Source organism: Oncorhynchus keta, chromosome 18 (genome assembly GCF_023373465.1).
Source record: "Oncorhynchus keta strain PuntledgeMale-10-30-2019 chromosome 18, Oket_V2, whole genome shotgun sequence".
Taxonomy (NCBI): domain Eukaryota; kingdom Metazoa; phylum Chordata; class Actinopteri; order Salmoniformes; family Salmonidae; genus Oncorhynchus; species Oncorhynchus keta.
Window position 1 is genome coordinate 3,182,629 of NC_068438.1, and position 24,624 is coordinate 3,207,252.

Genomic DNA, 24,624 nt, shown 5'->3' on the forward strand with positions numbered 1-24,624 from the left:
ATGTATGTATGTATGTATGTATGTATGTATGTATGTATGTATGTATGTATGTATGTATGTATGTATGTATGTATGTAAAGAAACATACTACTAGAGATTAATTTTCACTTACCCTGTGGTTTATGGACATTAACAAATTTTATTTCAATGTTATACATAAAACATTAGTTTGTTCATTCTTGTTTTTATTTAGCCAAACAAAAAATCATATATTTTTTTAAATATTAATAATTCTTATTTATGTATGCATGTATGTATGTATGTATGTATGTATGTATGTATGTATGTATGTATGTATGTATGTATGTATGTATGTATGTATGTATGTAATAATTTAAAACATATATTTTTTTAAATATTAATAATTCTTATTTACAATTTAAAACAGTACAGTAAATAATAATAACAACATTATCAATCATAAAAATGTTATAAAACAAACTTTCAATTCGAAAATCTGTGAGCTGGGAATTCCAGAATGTTAGGATACAAAGTAGCTATGCGGAGTTGTTCTACATTCAAACAGGAACTCGAGGTGTGTTCAATCAAACAAGAAGTAGGCTACAAGTTAATTTGTTCAGCAGGACACAACGTTGTGGAATATTCCGATAGAAATAAATGATGTAGAATAAAACATGTCTCTCTGCCTTATAGGTATGATTCATGTTGGCTGAATCCATAGTATTTATCTGCATCATTCAACAATGTTTGGCTACTGAACGTGACCCTTAATTTCCTTTATAGAATTCCTTGAACTGTCGTTTTACAATACCTTTTGGAATTGCTTACCCCAGGTGGCAAGCATTTGCAGCATAAATATAACCAACAGAATATGGACAAATTGTTGTGACCAGAATTACAAGCAAACTTTTGCTCTGTTGAACACACCTCAAGCTCATTAAGGTCACAATTTTCGAAAGGGATGGGGCTGGGGAGAGAAGGCGTGTGTTGTCTGGGTGTGTGTGTACAGAGTAAGGAGACAAGGTGGTCGGCAGGGGAGTGAAAACATGGAGCCTTAAAAACAAAACAAAGTAAGAGTACAGCAGCCTGTTCTACTGAACATCATCATCATCACCAGGACTGCAGACTACCGGGACGACAGACTACCACAACTCCAGACTACCACGACCAAAGTCTACAGACTTCTGGACTTCCCCATCCACTTCCCCTTTTTTCCCCCCAGTTCCCATAAAGTCACAGTTCCAGTCCCCTGATCCTTTCTGTATAATTCCTGGCAGGAGGAAGAACGACGTCTCCTCACCAGGAGCCATTTTGGGTAAACATGTCCTCCTGGGCACTGTCAGATTCCAGCATGCCTTATTGGCTGCTCAGAAGGCGCTGTGTCGTTCTGTTCCTGGTGGTCTTGTGTGAGGGATCTTGGCATGGAGGAGAGACATAGATAGACATAGATAGTCAATTCATCTTTCAAATCACACAAACAGACATCTGATGAATGTATGATGCGACCAAGTACGCACACACATGTATGCTGAGAGGTTAGTATAATGCACAGCACAGTGCCTGGTATGGTAAAGTGTGTGTGTGTGTGTGTGTGTGGGGGGGTTGTGTGACGTGCCAGTCTTAGAAACGATAGTGAGGGAGATATTAGAAGGAGGAGCAGAAACTGAATGAGAGGAGTTGTCTATGCAGCTGGGATCCAATGAAAGAGAACAAAGGTACAAAGAGAACAACACAAAGAGATGAGACCAAGAGACAAAACTCTAGCTCATCCAGCAAAAAGCTCATGTGTACAAATGATATCAGAGAAAGTAATGACGGATTAAAAAGAGTGATGACGTGAGAACAAAACTGTACCACACTAAAGTAAACAAAGACATTGACATGAAGAGCCTGAAGGTTAGTACTGTAAGTAGCTAGGCTAATGACTGAACAGCCCATTGGCCGAATGTATCAAGCTTCTCACAATAGGAGTGCTGACTTAGGGTTCGTTTTCCTTAAACATCACAATGAATAAGATAACATGGACGGGGGTGGGGGGTGGGGGGGAAGCTGATCCTAGATCAGTACTCCTATTCTGAGACATTTGATGCATACAGCCTCGGTTGTCTAAAGAAACAACCGTTTCAATGTTTCGGGGCGGTTCCGCAGACCTGCTCATTCATGACGGTGGAGAGCTCTGTGAGCATGTCCCTGTAGTGGGCTCTCATCTCCTCCTGGTACTCCAGCTGGTCCTCCTTGATCAGCCGCTCGTTGACATCCAGCGCCTGGCCGCACGCCTCTGCAAACTGCCTTCAGGGCCAAACAGAGCATGTTAGGGCACTATGAGGGCCAAGAGTTTTCCTGACCATGTGAGTTGACCTGGAAAAACTCTGGGTTCTAGGTATCTTGACCTGAATTGACCCCAACCCTTTTGCTGAAGACTTATCAAATGCATCATTGATCTATGCGTGGCGCAGTTGGTAAAAGTGTGGCTCTAGCAACGCCAAGCTCGTGGATCCAATTCCCACTGGGGTCACATAACTAGGGCTGTGGTGGTCACGACATTTCACCAGCTGGTGATTGTCAGGCAAATAACTGTTGGTCTCACGGTAATTGACCGTTAATATAAAAACATTTAGCATCTCCTGGCTTCCTACAAGTCACTGATGCAGACCTTTGTAACATCTACATTTTTAAAAGTCTAATAAATCCATGTAATATAGCCTACACCTTCATAATAAATCCATGTAATATAGCCTACACCTTCATAATAAACCCATGATTTATTTTGAGACATGCCTAAAGAAACATGATATGAAGAAAATGTAGTCTATTTCAGAAGAACAGAACAGCATACTCTGAGGACTGAGGACTGAGTTGTCCTTATGTTGGGTCCTGATCTGGCTATGCCATATGGCTGTTGGCTACATTAGCTGTCAAGATTTTCTTAGAATTCCGTGGCATCATTTTATATTATTTTATAGTATGAAGAATACAATTGAACAAAGCTGAATAAAATAGAAAGGATATTGTCTCCAAAAGATTTCAGGGATAGCGCACATGCAGCTATTCTGTACTGAGCGGTTAACAAAGAAATAGGTACTAAACTCAGCAAAAAAAGAAATGTCCCTTTTTCAGGACCCTGTTTTTCAAAGATTATTTGTAAAAATCCAAATGACTTCACAGATCTTCATGCTTGTTCAATGAACCATAAACAATTAATGAACATGCACCTGTGGAACGGTCGTGAAGACACTAACAGCTTACAGACGGTAGGCAATTAAGGTCACAGTTATGAAAACTTTGCACACTAAAGTGCCCTTTCTACTGACTCTGAAAAACACTGAAAGAAAGATGCCCAGGGTCCCTGGTCATCTGCGTGAACGTGCCTTAGGCATGCTGCAAGGAGGCATGAGGACTGCAGATGTGGCCAGGGCAATAAATTGCAATGTCCGTACTGTGAGACGTCTAAGACAGCGCTACAGGGAGACAGGAGGACAGCTGATCATCCTCGCAGTGGCAGACCACTTGTAACAACACCTGCACAGGATCGGTACATGCGAACATCACACCTATGGGACAGGGACAGGATGGCAACAACAACTGCCCGTGTTACACCAGGAACGCACAATCCCTCCATCAGTGCTCACACTGTCCCGCAGACTGAGAGAGGCTGGATTGAGGGCTTGTGGGCCTGTTGTAAGGCAGGTCCTCACCAGACATCACTGGCAACAATGTCACCTATGGGCACAAACCCACCGTCACTGGACCAGACAGGACTGGCAAAAAGTGCTCTTCACTGACGAGTCATGGTTTTGTCTCACCAGGGGTAATGGTCGGATTCGCATTTATCGTTGAAGGAATGAGCGTTACACCGAGGCCTGTACTCTGGAGCGGGATCGATTTGGAGGTGGAGGGTCCGTCATGGTCTGGGGCGGTGTGTCACAGCATCAACACGACTGAGCTTGTTGTCATTGCAAGCAATCTCAAGCAATCTGCAAGCATTCGCTCTGTGCGTTACAGGGAAGACATCCTCCTCCCTCATCTGGTATCCTTCCTGCAGGCTCATCCTGACATGACCCTCCAGCATGACTATGCCACCAGCCATACTGCTCGTTCTGTGCATGATTTCCTGCAAGACAGGAATGTCAGTGTTCTGCCATGGCCAGCGAAGAGCCTGGATCTCAATCCCATTGAGCACGTCTGGGACCTGTTGGGTCAGAGGGTGAGGGCTAGGGCCATTCCCCCGAGAAATGTCTGGGAACTTGCAGGTGCCTTGGTGGAAGAGTGGGGTAAAATCTCACAGCAAGAACTGGCAAATCTGGTGCAGTCCATGAGGAGGAGATGCACTGCAGTACTTAATGCAGCTGGTGGCCACACCAGACACTGACTGTTACTTTTGATTTTGAGCCCCCCCCCCTTTGTTCAGAGAGGCATTATACCATTTCTGTTAGTCGCATGTCTGTAGAACTTTACTTTATGTATCAGTTGTAGAATCTTGTTATGTTCATACAAATATTTACACATGTTAATAAGTTGGCTGACAATTAACACAGTTGACAGTGAGAGGGCATTTCTTTTTTTGCTGAGTTTATATGCTTTTGAGTTATTAATGTACCTTTGGTTGTTCTACAAACTTTGGGCTATATGTTTTGATTTTTTAATACATTTTAAGGCTGCATGATGCGACTCCAATGATTTGAAAAAAGTCCATGATCTATGCTTTGTTTTTTTTACACAGGCTGTACAAACGTTGTCAGTGCACATTTGTACAAGCTGTACACACTTGATAATGTCTCGAGTTTTCCAGCGGCATCCCCTTTGTGTGGCCATAATTACACCCTTAAAAAAAATCAATTCCTTTTGCAGCCCTTCTTCCTGTGTGCTGCCTGCTCCGAAGCACCTCTCACTCACATGGCTTTCCATCTCACATGATCGGGTCTTTCCTCACAGGCTACAATGAAGACAAACACATCCGGGACGAAACTGCGCGCGTCCTTATCCAATTCCGAGGTGCACATTGAAGGTATTGAACTGTCTACATGTACTTTTCGTCAGCCAACAAGATAAGTAGGCCTAACGAACAGCAAACGCACTAGCCTATGTCATTCTACTATCCCCCATAGTACAACAGTTGACCTATTCTATTCTGTGCGAGAAATACATATTCCAAACAGTCTGGGACAGTTGTGGGATGCGATAGATCACAAATTAATACAACCACTCGCATTTTTTTTTACGCACTGAGGCTGATGCAACAGATCAGATTAAAATGTTGATAAATTATTAGGCTATTTCTGCACATTATAAGCGCAGCAATGCGCACATGGCAGTAGGCTATAAGCGCAAACGTTCTGTGATTACAAACCTTATCAAAACATGAGGTGTACATCTATGATTCGAAAAAGTCACAAAAAAGGCATTGTTTCTTGCCTTATCCTGGGTATTATTCACAAGTGATAACATATCATTCACAAGTGTTCCGGCTAATTTTCTCACCCATCAGACTATTCTTGATTTAATCTTGTCTTTACTTATACTAAATAATGTGTGAAATTTTGATTTAGAATGGACCATTATCATGCACCTGTCTCGAACTCGGCACTTACATTTTTTTCTGAATGCTTAAACACTAACAGTGACTCTTGAAGCATGATATCTGAAATAATTAACACTTGTAGCCAATGCATTTACCAAGTGTGCCAAACTCAATGCACGTTCTTTGCTTACACTCAGTTTGTAATTTTATAACACACTATTTGCAAAACTGTAAACACAACTCACTGCTTTACACTCAGTTTGCAATTTAATAACACACTTCTAGCAAAACTGTAAACATTGGTCCCTACATTGCTACACTATTTCGCCAATTGCCTTTCCACATTGACAACGTGAAAACACTTTTAGATCATGAGTTCACTTACAAATCAGAGCTTGAGCACCATACATAGGCCACAGGTAAACATTTGGTTTGGACAACAATGGCGGCCAATATTCGAGACAGAGTAAAGTGGTGAGAACTAGAGGAGGATGAGGAGGAGGAAGAGAAGGACTAGGAGGTGATGAAGTTAGGGGAGGAGGAGGACGAGAAGGAAGAGGTGGGAGAAGAGGGAAGGGGAGTCAGGAACACAATAACTGATGAAATCAGAGCGACTGTGATGGACCTTGTTGTCACCCATGGGATGAGCATGAGAGAGGCTGGGCAACGGGTTCAACCAAATCTGAGTCGCTTTACTGTTGCAGGTATCATCCGGATATTTCGAAATGAGTAACTTTAAGTGCTGTAGTCTTGCTGGTACAGTATTATGTACTGCACTTCCATAATGAGAAGGATCTATCACTGAAACCATTCAAATGTTTTTACAGAACTGCAAGAAAAACAGTATCTGGTGGAAGAGGTGGACTGTTCACCTCAGAACAGGAGACCCACATTGTAAATATGGTCATTGCAAATAACTGCATCAGACTGTAGGACAGAGAACTGCAGGACAGATATGATATAATAATAATAATAATAATAATGACAGATAACACCATATTCCTAAACGTCAACAGAGTGAGTCTCACTGTCTCGTCGACTGAAACGCAGTAGAATTAGGATGAAGCAGCTGTACAGAGTCCCTTTCAAAATAAACTCGGACTGTGTAAAACAACTGAGATATGAACATGTGCAGGGAAGCTATACTATCCGATCAATGGTACTGGATATGGAAGTGTATGGTGCTACATCATATTGACTGATCCCTGCTTTTCGTACTGCGCTACATTGTTTTGTCTGGTCTCTTTCAGAGAGTCATGGAGCTAGAAGCAGATTTTATTTATCCGTTATTTTACCAGGTAAGTTGAATGAGAGCACGTTCTCATTTACAGCAACGACCTGGGGAATAGTTTCAGGGGAGATGAATAAGCCAATTGTAAACTGGGGATTATTAGGCGACCATGATGGTTTGAGGGCCAGATTGGGAATTTAGCCAGGACACCGGGATTAACACCCCTACTCTTACGATAAGTGCCATGGGATCTTTAATGACCTCAGAGAGTCAGGACACCTGTTTAACGGCACCCTACACAGGGCAGTCCCTGGGGCATTGGGATATTTGTTTTTGACCAGAGGAAAGAGTGCCTCCTACTGGGCCCTCCAACACCACTTGAAGGAGCATCTGGTCTCCCATCCAGGGACTGACCAGGACCAACCCTGCTTAGCTTCCGATGCAAGTCAGCAGTGGTATGCAGGGTGGTATGCTGCTGGCAAAGCTGCAGTACATCATGAGCTAATATATGTGGACGAGGCAGGTTTCAACCATGCAAAAACACGGGCCGTGGCAGAAATATCCTCGGACGCCATGTCATCATCAACGTCCCGGGACAATGTGGTGGCAACATTTTTTCTCCGAGCACAAATGTTTTTGTTTTCTCTTACTGTGCTTTTGTTGTTTGAGGAGTTTTAGAACATTCTGAGAAAAAAAAAAAAAAAACTGTTTCCTCTTATTTGTATTGATAGTGTGTTCAGAATACACATCCTTACTTTACACATTTGGATACCTGTGTGTATGTGTGTTGTTTACTACACGTATGACAAAACTTTATTGCACACTGCTATGCCCTGCACACAGAAAAAGCAAAAGCCACACAAGTGTTCATTTATACTATCAGTGCGCAGTTGGTGCTTCGTGTGCTTATTCAAATGATGGTTTGTGTGTACTGTATTGACGCTTTGTTTGAAGAGTTTTGCAAGAATTGTTTGCTGGTTAGATTTAAGGTTTTGTGGTTAGTGAGTAGAGTTTTGCAAAAATAGCCTTACAGTTTCAAAGATAGTGCCTAAGCAATCATAAAAAAAAAATCTAAATAGCGAATGGAGGACGGTTTTCCTGTCGTCCATTTTCCTGCCAGCCAGGTAGGCTATTACTCCATTTGTAAAGATAAGCAATGTGCTTAATATTTGCTTAATTTGAGGAAAGTTGAAAAATAAATATAGTAGGCCCAGCCTATAGAAAGCTGATGGGATCCTTTTAATAGCCATCACTCTGTTTTCTCCGCAGTTGCATAGCCTATAGAAATGTCGCGCAACATGAGCTCATGGGCTCTCATGAAGAGTTTGATTAGATTCTCCATTAAATTTGCATTGATGTCAAAGTGATTAGGGGGACAATAGAGTGCGGAGTACCAGGCAGTTAAGCAAGTTTGGGAGGCTAGTAAGCGACCATCAGCAGCATCAGAGCTTGGAGAAGCCTAATTACTGTGACTAAAAGGTCACATGGAATTTGACTGCCTTCATGACCACTAGTGTGGCGGTAATACAGTCACCGCAACAGCCGTAAACATAACTATACTAAACATTTACCTTTTGGATAAAAGCATATGCTAAGTGGTGCATAAATCAGGAGAAGTGTTGTGATGAATACCTGAAAATCTCCTTGAGCAGTTTGACTTGGTTGTCGGGGTACCTCTTGGCATTTTTCTCTTCCAGGAAGGCTCGGGCATAGGCCATGGGCCCTGCATTCACCTGTAAGGTAAGTTCATGGTTATTCACCTGCACCATTTTCAACAGACACCGCAGTAAGAAGAAATGAGAACTGAGGGTAAATGCTAATAATGCAACAGGCTAATGCTAGTGATGCAAGAGGCAAATGCTAAAGATGCAAGACACTAATGCTAATAGTGATGCGAGAGGCTAATGCGAATTCTGTGGTTGCCATAGCCCCATGAGGTCACTTAGGCAGAAGCTCCCTTACATTTTGTAAATATTTGTATATAATTAGTAGATTTTTATGAAATGTCTGAATCACTAGTATACTGACCAGTGCTGTAATCACTGGTCAGTATACTAGAAATGTAAAACATTTCCTAAAAATCTATTAATTATAAAGGTATTTTTCCCCCCCATGCGTTCCGGTACCTCAGAGCCCCCGCCCCTCTCATGCTTGCTTTTTGTTTGGTACCTCCCGATTTATAAATCAAGCACTGTTCTCGCGAGGCCCCCAGCAAACATTTTTATTTAGGAAAACGGCTAACTTCCCACACTTTCACACATTTTGCCATGGGGCAGAAAGAAAAATGTGCAGTTGTATAGCCAATCTCATGCTATTCTTCACATTTTCCCATGAGGCTGAGAGAAAAATGTGCAGTTGTATAGCCAATCTCATGCTATTCTACACATTTTCCCATGAGGCTGAGAGAAAAATGTGCCTTTTCATAGCTGCATAGCTGGGGTACTGTACGTGTGTATCAGCTCAGCTATTTCTGAACTCCCTGATGTGCGTATGTGTGTTGTTGTGTGTGAGCGTGTCTGTCTGTCAGTTGTGTCTGTCAGCTCAACTCACTTGAGTGGTAGTGTGCATGCGTGTGTGTGTACAGTACGTGTATGTCAGCTCTGCCATGACCTCTCAACAACTCCCTTCTGTGTGTCTCTCTCTATCTTTCTCCTCCTCCACCCCTACCCCTTACCTTGACGCTGACGCTACCCTGCAGTTTGAGCTGCAGCCGGATCATGTCAACCTCTGCCATGGCACACAGCTGGTTGAGCTCGGACACCTTGCAGGACATCTCGTCGATGGCCACCTCGATGGGGTTCATCTCTGTGCTCTGCTGCTCCACCACCTGGATACGCTTTTTCAGGTAGGGGAAGGTGGAGTTCGCTGGGTAGGGAGAGAGAAAGGAAGGGGGAGTAGACACAGGGTATGAGGAACCAATTGGTTAAACCTGGGTGGCTCAGTTGTTAGAGCATGAGGAGCATTGTTAGAGCATAGAGTCAGGACCGTGGATTTGATGGCCACTGGGTCTACCCATATGAAAAAATGTATGCTTTGGAGAAAAGTGTCTGCAAGATGGGATATATTTTATTGGGTTTGTTTAGGAATTAATTTTATTTTGAACTTACACCATAACTTTACTGGTCAGAATATTATCGCTGATTACAGCACTGGTCAGTATACTAGTGATTCAGACAGTTACAGCTCAGTGTTTACTGGTCATTCAGACACTTCCCGTTAGTATAGTGTACTACCATACAAGCCAATGGCTCAGTGGGCTAGACCGTCACCTGGGTTGTAGGTTCGAATCCTGCACATTCCACATACTGAATATATGTGAGAGTCAATGTCGACAGCTCTTTCGGATGAAAATATGAGCAAAAATGACCTTTTAAATAACTCACTGGTTAGTATGGTGCGTCTCTTGCACTGCTCCTCCACGTCGCCATGTTTCTTCCCCGACAGAGTGAAAGGCGTCTCGAACACGAAGCGATTGATGTTGTGGTGTCGCTCAAAGTCCGTCTTCTTCTCCTGCTGCTCCTTGTCGTCGAAGTAGGGCACTACGTAGGTCACCTGGATGTAGGCGTACTTGGGGTCCAGGTCTTTAGGATTTACCTGGTGGGTTATATCAAACAGAACAATCAGTTCACAGTCTGGGTCGTATTCATTAGGTCACTACGTAGAAAAACCGTGGCAAAACATTTGTGCCATGGAAAATGTTCTGCAAACAAAAACGAGAGTTACTTATGGTGAACGATTGAGTGTATTTTTTAGATTTGATTCGGATCCCCATTAGCCGACGCCAATGGAGACAGCTAGTCTTACAGGGGTTCGACACACAACAAAAAAATACATTACAGACTAAATACTTTAGAATTGACATGCATTTAAAACATTAACATGTATGAATCTATTGCTTACACATACATGTCAGTACATACAGGTGTCGTATCTTAATTTGATCATCCTGTTGTTACAGACATTTTCCTGTACAGCTGGAAATGCAAACTTGTAGTGTATTTGAGGTTTAAAGGTTTCTTCTCCCTCCAGGACTTCTTGGCACTAAATGGATCACCACAGATAACACTGCTACTCCTACTGCTCTCTCTTTTCCACGTGTTTAAAGCTTCTGGTCATGATCCTCATCTCTCCCAAGTGGTCATTCTCTCTTTCTTACCCATCTGTCTATCGCCTCCTTTGAATTTCATGCTGTCAAACATTTATCAACATCCTTAACATTTATCGCCCTCCAGGTCCCCTCAGTTTCAATGAGCTTGATTTTAAGCTCCTTTCCTGAATTCTCACAGTTCTGGGCACTTTAATCATTTGACTCATTTCCTCTTTTGACCTCACCCTCACCCCCTACTCACAAGGCAGGCAATGCTGACCTCATCTTTACTAGATGCTGTTCTTCCATTCATTTTCCAAGTCTGACCACTACCTTGTATCCTTTTCCCTCTCGCTCTCATCCAACACTTCCCAAACGGATGGTATGGCTCCCAATACTCTCTCCTCTTCCATCCTATCATCTCTTCCCTCTGCTCAAACCTTCTCCAACCTATCTCCTGATTCTGCCTCCCCAACCCTCCTCTCCTCCCTTTCTGCATCCTTTGACTCTCTATGTCCCCTATCCTCCAGGCCGGCTCGGTCCTCCCCTCCCGCTCCGTGGCTAGAGCTCACAGAACAGGGCTCCGTGAGGGAAATGGAGGCGCCTCCCTGCGGACCTGGCATCCTTTCACTCCCTCCTCTCTACATTTTCCTCCTCTGTCTCTGCTGCTAAAGCCACTTTCTACCACTCTAAATTCCAAGCATCTGCCTCTAACCCTGCTCTTTGCCACCTTCTCCTCCCTCCTGAATCCTCCCCCTCCTCCCTCTCTGTAGATGACTTCATCAACCATTTTGAAAAAAACATCCGATCCTTGTTTGCTTTGTTCTGTCACACTCTACCCTGTGCTCTGACCTCTTTCTCCCCTCTCTCTCCAGATGAAATCTCGCGTCTTGTGACGGCCGGCCGCCCAACAACCTGCCCGCTTGACCCTATCCCCTCCTCCAGACCTACGGAGACCTTCTCCCTCCAGACCATTCCATGCAATCATGCCTTCGATACTGTGAACCATCAGATCCTCCTCTCTCTCGAGTTGGGCATCTCCGGCGCGGCCCAACGCTTGGATTGCGTGTGCTCATCAACTCATCCCTGACCGCTGGTCCCTTCCGTCTTCAAGAGAGCGAGAGTTGCACCCCTTCTGAAAAACCTACACTCGATCCCTCCGATGTCAACAACTACAGACCAGTATCCCTTCTTTCTTTTCTCTCCAAAACTCTTGAACGTGCCGTCCTTGGCCAGCTCTCCCGCTATCTCTCTCAGAATGACCTTTTGATCCAAATCAGTCAGGTTTCAAGACTAGTCATTCAACTGACTGCTCTTCTCTGTATCAGACTCCGCACTGAAGCTAACTCTCTCTCCTCTGCTCTCAAGACTGCCTGTACTGAACCATCAGCATGGGCATCTCTGATTGCGTCCTATAATATCTTAATTTGATCATCCTGGATCATCCTGTCCTACCTGACAGGTGTACCAGGTGGCGTGGCAGTCTCCTGCACTGGTGTCCCCCAGGGCTCTGTTCTAGGCCCTCTCCTATTCTCGCTTACACCAAGTCACTTGGCTCTGTCATAACCTCACATGGTCTCTCCTATCATTGCTTGCAGGAATCTTCTCCTTTCCCCCTTCTGATGACCAGGTGGCATCGCATCTCTGCATGTCTGGCAGACATATCAGTGTGGATCGGATCTCAAGCTGAACCTCAACGGAGCTGCTCTTCCTCCCGGGGAAGGAGCCATGAGCCATCAGACAAACTGCGCTAAGAATGGCGTGATCCTACAACACCCTGTCGTTCTCAACTAACATCAAGGCGGTGGCCCGTTCCTAGGTTCATGCTTACAACACAACCCTGCCTGAAGAGCTAATCCAGGCACTTGTCATCTCCCGTCTGGATTACTGCTGGCTGGGCTCCCTGCCTGTGCCATTAAACCCCTACAACTCATCCAGAACGCCAGCCCGTCTGCAGTGTTCAACCTTCCCAAACTCAGCTCCTCCGCTCTCTCCACTGGCTTCAGTTTGCAAGACCACTTGCCTACGGAGCTGTTTCAGGCTCTGATCAGGCCCTACACCCAAACAAGGGCACTGCGTTCATCCGCCTCTGGCCTGGTCCCTACCACTGAGGAAGTACAGTTGCTCAGCCCAGTCAAAACTCCTCTGGCCCCCAATGGTGGAACAAACTCCCTCACGACGCCAGGACAGCGGAGTCAATCACCACCTTCCGGAGACACCTGAAACCCCACCTCTTTAAGGAATACCTAAGATAGCATGTAATCCTTCTCACCCCCCTTAAAAGAGTTAGATGCACTATTGTAAAGTGGCTGTTCCACTGGATGTCATAAGGTGAATGCACCAATTTGTAAGTTCTGAAAAAAAAATATATGTAGTGTAATTTCAATACATTTCTTTTATTACAATTTTCATTATTTTATTTCACTTACTCCTTCTTGTTGGAGCTCGGAGCCTAAGATTTTCACTGTACTCTGCAATCACACCTGCAAACCCTGTACATGTGACCTTTAAACAATCCGAAATCTCTGAATCATATGACTGGACAATAATCAAGATGAGAGAAAACTACAGCCTGCAGGACTTGCTTTGTGTGGTGTCAAAAAAAAGCAAAGATCTCTCCCCATCTTTACATAGATTGTAAACCGTCATGGCCAACACAATGTAAGGTAACACCAAGTCATTTAGTCTCCTCAACTTGCTCAACATCCATACCATTTATTACCAGGTTCAGCCGATGTCTAGAACTTAGTACCAAATACACTGCTATTAGTTTTAGAGGTGTTCAGGACCAGTTTATAACTGGCCACCGTTTCAAAAACTGACTGCAAATCTTTGTTTAGGGTTGCAGTAACTTTACTAGCTGTGGTTGCTGACCTATAGGTCTGGAAGAAAACTAACACATTTCGATTTTTGAGTGTAACACCCCATTCATTGCGATTCTGGCCCTTTAATTGCGCATCTAGCGAGTGAGGAACGTGCAGTATAATGTGCCGGTCAAGCGATGCTGCTCATTTCATTGCAAAGTTCGATACAAATGATATACTTACTCATGATATACTTCTGCCAGGCAAACCTACTTTGCAGTTAACGTTTAATTGAGACGGTTATCACATCAACTGGCTACATCCGGAGTGAAAGACAAACGTGCGCACCACACAGACAGACAGGGGCAATATTGCTAGAAATGAATTGGCAGATATTGTGTTAGGTTCGGCTTTTTAAGCCAATAGCGGCTAACCGGGGGTGTCATGTTGTGTTGACTACCTAGTGGTTGGGAGCTGGCGGTGTCTGATACTTGTGAGATTTGTTTATGACAGTTTGCGATGGAACACGTGAAACTTGCATATGCTTTCAGAATTGCTTGGTGAGCTACTCATACAGTAGGTAGGCTGCGAGCTACTGGTAGTTTCACAATCGACCTGTTGGAGCCTATGGTCAAAATGAATCACTACTTCACTGGCTGCTTTTCTGTGGAGAAAGATTGCTGTCAAAATGTAGCAGTACATTAATTAATTTACAACATTTTGACAACAATCTTTCTATGAAAGAATCAGAGACAAGTACTAAAGAGGCCGAAACACTTTGAATAATACTGTATATGAAACATATAGATGTGACAGTGTTTGAAAGCTGGGGGGAGGTAGTAGACTGACCTTGTTGGAGTCCTGGATCATCTTGACGTTGTCGGCCCCAAACTTGTCTGAGTAGAGTTTGAGGAGCCTCTGGGAGATCTCGGACAGTCCTGTCAGCTTAGGCTCCTTATAGATGAACTCTTTACTCTCCTCCTCCTCAAAGAACCCCTGTTACAGAAACACCATTTTACCCAACCACCTGTGTGTGTGTGTGTGTGTGTGTGTGTGTGTGCGCGCGTTTGTCTGTGCTTCTGACTGTAAATCACTCTGAATAAGAGTGTTTGGTGTCAAATGTAATGTAAATGTGTGTGTGTGTGTGTGTGAGTGTGTGAGTGTCTGTCTGAATGCAATGCCTGCGTCAATACTTTGAAGAGTATGTATATGTGCGTGTATTGTTTAGAAACTGTGGCCCTTTGTTTTCTTTCTTCATCCCTTAGCTGAATATTAATAACCCTTAGCTGGAATTTCTAGGCTCACATCACCCCTTAGTGGTTTACTGCGCTTCCCTATCAGTCAGGTCATGTGTTTCTTAGTGTTAGGTCAGCTTGTTAGAACACAATTGTAATCACAAAAGTTACTGACAAAATTGCAATGTTATGTTCTGGATAAAACAGAGGCCATGTAGAGGTCATTCTCAAAGCACTCAAAGCACTCAAAGGTCAAAGGGCAATGAGGGTTATTTTCAGACAGTGTGTTCTTTCCTATGGAAAACTTCCTGGGCTCTGTCTCAATGAGTCTTTCTTCAATTCCTGGCATCCTATATCGTCCATCCCTCCTTTTAATTGATTTTTTTGTACTTTAACCCATTTTTCTCCCCAATTTCGTGATATCCATCTGGTAGTTAGATAGCTGAGAGAGGCGAAGGTCAAGAGCCATGCATCCCCCGAAACACGACCCTGCCAAGCCGCATTGCTTCTTGAAACACAGATCACCAATGTGTCAGAGGAAAACACCATCCAGATGGCGACCGGGGTCAGCTTGCAGGTGCCTGGCCCCACACAAGGAGTCGCTAGAGTGCGAAAGGAAATGGGCCAAACCTTCCGCTTACTTAGACGACGCTGGAATTGTACACCGCCTCATGGGTCTCCCGGTCACGGTCGGCTGTAACACAGCCTGGGATTGAACCCGAGTCTGTAGTGACGCCTCAAGCACTGAGATACAGTGTCTTAGACCGCTGTGCCACTCGGGAGGCCCTCGTCTCTTTCTTAACCGTATTGGAGGAATAGGTCCAAGGTAGGGTTGAATGGTGGGAACTCGGTTACTGAGGTTTACTGCCCAAAACCACTACCTTTTCCTAGGATAAATAACTGTATAATGCAAGTAGACCGATCATCTCATCATGGTACATTTTTTTTTCTTGTGACAGGTAGGCCTGCATTTTCTGCAGGATAGCCTAAGCTACAGTAATATAAGGACCGAATGTGCTTCTCATTTACACATCTCTATTTGGCTTAGGCCTTCATTTTTTTTATTGTAAAGATTTCATTTTTGAAATTGCAGCTGCAGAGTTTTGAAACAGAATAATAATGTATTGCTTTAAATCAGATCATGTGCGAGCAGTCTGTTCAAGATTGATTTAGACAGTACCGGTCAAAAGTTTGGACACACCTACTCATTTCAGGGTTTTTCTTTATTTGTACTATTTTCTACATTGTAGAACAATAGTGAAGACATCAAAACTATGAAATAACACATGGAATCATGTAGTAACCAAATAATTGTTAAACTAATTCTTCCATGTTGCCACATGGCATTCTCTCAACCAGCTTCACCTTTGCAGAGTTGCAAAGAAAAAGCCATATGTCAGACTGGCCAATAAAAATAAAATATTAAGATTGGCAAAAGAACACAGACACTGGACAGAGGAACTCATTCCGGAGTCGCCTCTTCACTGTGGACGTTGAGACTGGTGTTTTGCAGGTACTATATTTCATGATACTGCCAGTTGAGGACTTGTGAGCCGTCTGTTTCTCAAACTAGACACTCTAATGTACTTGTCCTCCTCTTTATATTCTGGATAGAGCCAGTTTGCGCTGTTCTGTGAAGGGAGTAGTACACAGCGTTGTACAAGATCTTCAGTTTCTTGGCAATTTCTCGCATGTAGCCTTCATTTCTCAGAACAAGAATAGACTGACAGGTTTCAGACGAAAGTACTTTGTTTCTGGACATTTTGAGAGTGTAATCAAACCCACAAATGCTGATGCACCAGATACTCAACTAGTCTAAAGAAGGCCAGTCCTATTGCTTCTTTAAATCAGGACAACAGTTTTCAGCTGTGCTAACATAATTGCAAAAGGGTTTTCTAATGATCAATTAGCCTTTTAAAATGCTAAACTTGGATTAGCTAACACAACATGCCATTGGAACACAGAAGTGATGGTTGCTGATAATGGGCCTTTTACGCCTATGTAGATATTCCATTTTTTTTTTAATCATCCGTTTCCAGCTACAATAGTAATTTACAGCATTGGAGCCAGTTTGTGCTGTTCTGTGAAGGGAGTAGTACACAGTGTTGTACAAGATCTTCAGTGGACAAAAAAAGTGTTTTTCTTTCAAAAACAAGGACATTTCTAAGTGACCCCAAACCTTTGAATGGCTACGTATGTCCTAGCCTACCTCTTTCAGGTAATGAATGATGGATTATGCATAATAAGCTTCACACTAGCCTCTGTCTCCTGTGCAATATGCACGCACCTGGGCTCCTCTGGCCTCTCTCCTTAGCTCTTGGAGTCCCATGCAGGAAAAGCTAGACTAGAATAGCTTGCTGAATTTGTTATGTTTTTTCTGTCGTGCGTAATGTGCAGTAGCCTACAGTATCATATATGTATTGGATAATGGCACAATCATTTAGTCTTTTTTGGGCTTGGGCTCATAAAATGTCTTTAATGTATGGCTCATTAGGCTTGAATTTTCGATCAAAACGGCTAAGAGGGGATGAAAGGAATCGAGGAGTGATCAGTTGAGAAAGAGCCCTACATTCCAACATTCATGACCAGGGCCCGCATTCATAAAGTGCCTCAGAGTAGGAGTGCTGATCTAGGATCAGGTCGCCCCTCTTATTCATTATGACTTAAAATGCTAAACAGATCCTAAAATCAGCGGTCCCACTCTGAGATGCTTTGTGAATACAGGCCCTGGTCTGGCCTGCCTGCATGTATACTGGTATGTCATCTTGACACCAACTGTTCTAAGATCTGTTCAAAGGAGCTAGAGATTAGAGATTGGGATCGTTGAGGGGAAAAATATTACTGGAGATTATAGAATGTAGGTATCGGGGTCGATTTCGGGGTCAATTCTATATAAATTCCTTCAACTCAGGAAGTAAACCGAATTTCCTAATTTTCCTAATTTCTTTTCAATGAGGGAAATGGAAATTCTGCTTTATTCCTGAATTGATATATAATCGACCCCAAACCCCGGTAGGTATACATATCATGTAACAATATGTATACAGCATATATCTTAGAAGAAAGGTTAGAGAAGCTACTACCGGTGAAGGGAGAAGGTAAGCGGAACAAAAAAGATTGGAAACATAAAAGAGAGACAAAAACTTACCGCAATCTTGATACAGAAAAACCAAAAGGAAGAAAAGAAAAAGAGCAGATGGAGGAATTAAAGAGACTGACTCGAATTAAAGAGACTGACTATTAAAGAGACTGATCCACCCCTCTCTCCATTCACCAAAGGTTAAATGTCTAAAGGATTCAGGCTCTTCTAAGATGTGCCCAACCAGCTTAGTGAATGTAGGAGTTTGACGTCCTTTACGGGACAAAATACTCGGTGAGACTGGGGTCGTACCAGAGGGCTATAGCTATAGAATGTACTGACTAGCTATCAAGCTAGTCAAAGCTAGTTGAAGCTAGTTGAAGCTAGTTTAGCATCGCGCTGTGACATCATTCCTCCTCCCCTGAGACCTGAAGGACTGAATCCCAGAGCAGGGATGGTACACGCTAGCCTGAGTGCCAGTCTGTGTGTGCGATCCAGATCGATGCCAAACATGACAATGAGTAACAAGGAGTTAGCATGATAGCACAAACAGACTGTCACTCAGGCTAGGTACACAGTACACCTATCAATAAGGTGTGTTTGTCATTTTCAGTGTCTTCAGTGGTTCTGATGGCACTTACCAGTCCGTAGAACGCCACACGGTAGTATCGGCCAAACAGACGCTTCTCAGAGTTCACGACCTCTGTCACCTTCAGGTATGAGCGGTGAATGTCGTAGTACAGCTCAGATAGCCTCTGTGGATCACACACACACAATGTCAATCACATCTGATATTACTTCTGATCTCCTTCCTGTCAGAGTGTTTCTGGCCTGGTCAAGAAATAACCTTGTCCTATACCCCCGGTCACCTTGAAATCTCGCCTCTTCTCAAAGACAGCAATGACGGGTTTGTTGATATCGGCGATGAGCTCGTGCCTCTCAGACTTCCACAGGTAGTCCACACACAGCTCCAGCTGCTCCACTAGAGTGTCCTACATACACAGGAAGGTTAGGATCTGTGTAGCATTTGAAGTCTAAATGAATAAGGGGGGGGCGACCTGATCCTAGATCGACACTCCTACTCTGAGACACTTTATGAATACGGGCCCAGGCTCTGCACTGCATTGTCATTGAATGATCTTCCAAATCTATACAATTTTTTGTACTGCAGCCAGTGGTGGTGAGGGTACCTCAGTGTAGGGGGTATCCTGAGTCCCGGTGTCCTCTTTCATGGCCCCCTCTTCCTTCACGTTCGGTGAGATGCACAGGAAGGCCGCCCAGCCCATGGAGAAGGACGCTGAGGTTTCAAACAGGATATGACATCAGGGAAGGAGGGACATAGGAGCAGAGAGCTCATAGGAACAACATGTTGTCACTCCCTTCTTTATGCTTCTGTGCATTTTATCATCCAATGGTATGAACCCACACACGCACACACACACACACACACACACACACACACACACACACACACACACACACACACACACACACACACACACACACACACACACACACACACACACACACACACACACACACACTGAACTTTCCTTGTGTTCCATGTCAACAAACCCAAACAAAGAACAGTAACTCCATTCATTGTGAACGTGCTTTTTCTTTACACATATCAAGTGAAACGTTGGTGGACATCAATAAAGGCATCTCAAAAGGGCAAGGTAGACCACAGACATCAAGACATCTTTCAATAGCCAAGGCAAATCAGTGGACATTACACCTGCCTGGACATTCTGCTAGTCTTTTGAGTCATGAGGTATGTTCAGCATACCACTTAGAATGCATGTCCAATACATTGCTTTGTTCTAAGTGGTACGGCTAAGCCATTGCAGTAGACTTCAAAACACTGTGCATCTGTTATAATTCAGACTTCATTTTGCTAGCTGCAGTCAAAGTTTGGTCCTAGTATTTTTAAGAAAACTGTTTTCACTGTCTATAATTGTATACTGTATGTAGATTATGAGTACGTTCTATATACTCTGTTTATTGCTGTCAGCACCATTTCACAAGGTTAAATTCCTGGTAGATGTACACTTTACATACACTTCGGTTGGAGTCATTGAAACTTGTTTTTCAACCACTCCACAAATATCTTGTTAACAAACTATAGTTTTGGCAAGTCGGTTAGGACATCTACTTTGTGCATGACAAGTCATTTTCCCAACAATTATTTACAGACATATTATTTCACTTATAATTCACTGTATCACAATTCCAGTGGGTCAGAAGTTTACATACACTAAGTTGACTGTGCCTTTAAACAGCTTGGAAAATTACATATAATTATGTAATGGCTTTAGAAGCTTCTGATAGGCTAATTGACATCATTTGAGTCAATTGGAGGCGTACCTGTGGATGTATTTCAAGGCCTACATTCAAACTCAGTGCCTCTTTGCTTGACATCATGGGAAAATCAAAAGAAATCAGCTAAGACCTCAGAAAAAAAATCGTAGAAATCCACAAGTCTGGAAATTTCCTGAAGGTACCATGTTCATCTGTACAAACAATAGTACGCAAGTATAAACACCATGGGACCACGCAGCCGTCATACCGCTCAGGAAGGAGACGCGCTGTCTCCTAGAGACGAACGTACTTTGGTGCGAAAAGTGCAAATCAATCCCAGAACAACAGCAAAGGACCTTATGAAGATGCTGGAGTAAACAGGTACTGTTAGGAATGTTATGAATAAATGACTAAACAATATCCCCATTTTAAATAGAACTGTAACTAAGTAAACTTATACTCTGTTTTATTATATCTGATTAACAATATGAATCCATAAGTGAGGGATTACGGCGCCTGAAACAGGGGGTAATTAAATAAAATTAAATACCATTCCAGCCAGGTTGGAGAATATTGAAAGTGTTTTTTTTAAAGTAAACAGAAAAGGTCTTTAACCTATGGTTAACTGGAACTGTCAGCTAAGTGGTGATCGATAATGGTGAGGGGTCAAGAGTTAATTCAGTTTTATTGTTAGTCCTGTGTGTGCGCTACTGGGTCGGAATGAACTTTTAAACTTGCTCTGTCTTGGTCGGGAGGAGGAGATTCATTCTAGAACCTGTGACGTCATATTTTGTATATAAACTGTTGTTCGTGGTTACATGGCAGCGCGCCCCGAGAATAAACACTATTATCTATTTTTGATAAGGCTGGTCTCCGTCTATTTTATGCAAATAAGAATCTTACAAATGCTCATAAAATAGACTAAGTGAATTAATAATGATATTATATCAACATGTACAAAAGTGGATATATATATAAATGTCTTCTGGTCTGACGAAACAAAAATGTAACTGTTTGGTCCATAATGACCATCATTATGTTTGGAGGAAAAAGGGGGAGGCCTGCAAGCCGAAGAACACCATCCCAACCGTGAAGAACGGGGGTGGCAGCATCATGTTGTGGGGGTGCTTTGCTGCAGGAAGACCTGGTGCACTTCACAAAATAGATGGCATCATGAGGAAGGACAATTATGTGGATATATTAAAGCAACATGTCAAGACATCAGTCAGGAAGTATAAGCTTGGTTCACAAATGCGTCTTCCAAATGGACAATGACCTCAAGCATACTTCCAAAGTTGTGGCAAAATGGCTTTAAGGACAACAAAGTCAAGGTATTGGAGTGGCCAACACAAAGCCCTGACCTCAATCCTATTGAACATTTGTGGGCAGACCTGAAAAAGTTTGTGCGAGCAAGGAGGCCTACAAACCTGGCTCAGTTACACCAGCTCTGTCAGGAGGAATGGGCCAAAAGCTTGTGGAAGGCTACCCGAAACATTTGGCCCAATTTAAATGCAATGCTACCAAATACTAATTGAGTGAATGTAAACTTCTGACCCACTGTGAATGTGATGAAATAAATCAATCATTCTCCCTACTATTATTCTGACCTTTCACATTCTTAAAATAAAGTGGTGATCCTGACTGACCTAAGACAGGGCATTTTTACTAGGATTAAATGTCAGGAATTGTGAAAATGTTTAAATGTATTTGGCTTAGGTGTACGTAAACTTCCGATTTCAACTGTAAATGTACGAATAAAGTTCTGATTCTGAAGTAAGCATAGCTTGAATCGCCCCCAACCTTTACACATCCCTGTTCCGTGGCGGCACACTCACTTTCTCCATCTCGGGGGGTTAGTAAGGGGCTACAGTTAATGACATTGGGCTCCTCAGGAACCACACTTGACATCCTGGCCTTGTCAAGTTTCCAGTAGCCTGCGTTATAAGGAGGAGTATAGGAGTTTAAGGTACACAATGTAACTTTCCACTTGCTGTTTTGCCTTTTTTCACTTCACGACAAGCCAGTGTTTCACAGGGCATGCTTCCCACACCCGGCGTGTGGCGGCAGAAAGAGAGAGAGCGATGACGGCTCGTGCGCTCAACGGTGAAGCATGCATAGGCTAGCAAGCACATACCCGCGCAGATGGAGACACCGAGTTCCCGTGTCATAGTAGCGCATACTATACATGAGAGGATGTGAAGTCACACTCACAGCAGCAGACACTGGATAAGTCCCAAATGGCACCCTATTTCCTATGTAAGTGCACTACTTTTGTCCAGGGAATACGGTGCTATTTGGGATCCATCCTATGTTTGTGTATGAGAGAGTAAAGAGTGGATGGCCAGTACTGTAGCACAGAGAGGCCTCTGTGTGCTGATTGGATGATGTCATTGTTTCCAGACACTCGAGTTGTGAGAAAGCACACACAGCTCAGCTCTGACTAACCTCTCTTCTCTCACACACTAAGTAATATGCCAACACACAAAAGCATGCACACATACACAGTGTATTACAAACCCACAAGCACATGTATACACAAACACACGCACAAGCAATACACATCAACCCACTCATACCATTTCCACCCCTACACAAGCAGAAGAACTAGTTAGAAACAAATGTTTGCACAGAGAGGCTACAGTAGCCATATGCACAAAGCGCTGAATGATGATGTCACACATGCTGTCCAGCCAATCGATGGACAGAAGTGGCCAGAAGACTCACAAGCAAAGAGGTTATAGGTTCTCCACACACACATGCTGGAGAGAACACACACACACACACACACACACACACACACACACACACACACACACACACACACACACACACACACACACACACACACACACACACACACACACACACACACACACACACACCAGAAGCTTGTTAGCAGTACTGCCATGTTATGGCCCACCGGGCTGTGCTCACCTCTCCTCTTGAGGGACTCAGCGATCAGGGCTGAGATGTGGATGTAACACATGGCCGCCTGAGGGACAGAGGAACAGGAGGTGAACAGTTTAATCACAGATACCATCACATCATTAACTAGGCATCTCGGAGTAGGAGTGCTGATCTACGATCAGTTTGGACTTTTGATTCACGATAAATAAGATTACCTGGATTACGTGGACAGTGGGTGAGATGATTCCAGATCAGCACTCCTACTCTGAGATGCTCTGATATGGCCCCTGAACACTATCACATGGTGACAAACCTAGTCTTGGAAAGTGCATTATAAACACTTCCAATGGAGGTAGGCTTCTTGAGACTGTGGCAGTCTGAACAAGTTTGAATTACCCGCTAAAAATGATGCTATGGTGTCAGAGGTGGGATGGTACAGTGGGTATAATAAGTATTCGCCCCCTTAGATTTCTACACATTTTATTGTGTTACAACGTGAGTTTAAAATAGATTTAATTGCGATTTAAAACAAAATCTATGATCTACACAACATTTCTTAAAAAGTAATAAAAAATGAAAACACAAATATTCCTTGATTAGATGTAATCACCTCTGGCAGTGATTACAGCTGTGAGTCTTCTTGGGTTTGTCTCTAAGAGCTCTGCACACCTGGACTGTTCAATATTTGGCCATTAGGTGTTGGGGGTCATGGCTACACAGAAATGTTCAAGTCTTGCCATAGATTTTAAATCAGATTTAAGTCAAAACTGTAACTTGGCCACTCAGGCACACTCACTGTCTTCTTGGTAACCAACCCCAGTGTAGATTTGGCCTCGTGTTGTACGTTATTGTCCTGTTGAAAGGTGAATTTGTCTCCCAATGTCTGGTGGAAAACAGACTGAAGCAGGTTTTCCTCTAGGATGTTGCCTGTGTTTAGCTTCATCCCGTTTCTTTTTATCCTGAAAAACTGGCCAGTCTTTGCCCGATGTCGAGCATACCCATACCATGATGCAGCCACCAACATGCATGAAAATAAGGAGGCAGTCACTCACTGATGTGTTGTCATAAGGCTTTGCATTTAGACCAAAACGTTTATTCCAACTTTAGTGCCTTGTTGCAAACTGGATGCATGTTTTGCAATATTTTTTATTCCATATATATCCATTCTTCTTTTCACTGTCATTTAGGTCATTATTGTGGAGTAACTACAATATTGTTGATCCACCCTCTGTTTTTTCTCCCGTCACAGCCATTGAACTCGAACTACACTGAAGAAAAATATAAACGCAACATGTAAAGTGTTGGCCCCATGTTTCATGAGCTGAAATCAAATATCCCAGAAATGTTCCATATTTGTTTACATCCCTGTTAGTGATCATTCCTCCATTGCCAAGATAATTCATACACTGGACAATAAAAGGCCACTCTAAAATGTGCAGTAATGTCACACAACACGACGCCTCAAGTTTTGAGGGAGTCGGCATGCTGACTGCAGGAATGT

At 43.2% G+C, this 24,624-nt stretch overlaps 1 protein-coding gene across 7 annotated transcripts in view; it reads right to left on the reverse strand.

Moving 5' to 3' along the window:
• Window positions 1–342: 342 nt before the first annotated feature.
• LOC118396802 (dedicator of cytokinesis protein 10-like) overlaps window positions 343–24,624 on the reverse strand; it is a 183,140-nt gene continuing 158,858 nt past the window's right edge. For 6 of the 7 annotated variants that reach the window (XM_052467187.1, XM_052467186.1, XM_052467191.1 and 3 more), the window contains 11 exons: window positions 23,151–23,208; window positions 22,052–22,150; window positions 19,106–19,212; window positions 18,785–18,907; window positions 18,557–18,670; window positions 14,451–14,597; window positions 10,094–10,304; window positions 9,385–9,575; window positions 8,343–8,443; window positions 2,112–2,250; window positions 343–1,376 (listed from right to left, as the gene is read on the reverse strand). In XM_052467187.1, coding sequence (XP_052323147.1) covers window positions 1,329–1,376; window positions 2,112–2,250; window positions 8,343–8,443; window positions 9,385–9,575; window positions 10,094–10,304; window positions 14,451–14,597; window positions 18,557–18,670; window positions 18,785–18,907; window positions 19,106–19,212; window positions 22,052–22,150; window positions 23,151–23,208 — 1,338 coding nt within the window. In that variant the 3' untranslated portion in view covers window positions 343–1,328. The remainder of the gene's footprint in view (window positions 1,377–2,111; window positions 2,251–8,342; window positions 8,444–9,384; window positions 9,576–10,093; window positions 10,305–14,450; window positions 14,598–18,556; window positions 18,671–18,784; window positions 18,908–19,105; window positions 19,213–22,051; window positions 22,151–23,150; window positions 23,209–24,624) is intronic. The other variant, XM_052467190.1, reaches the window with a different exon arrangement.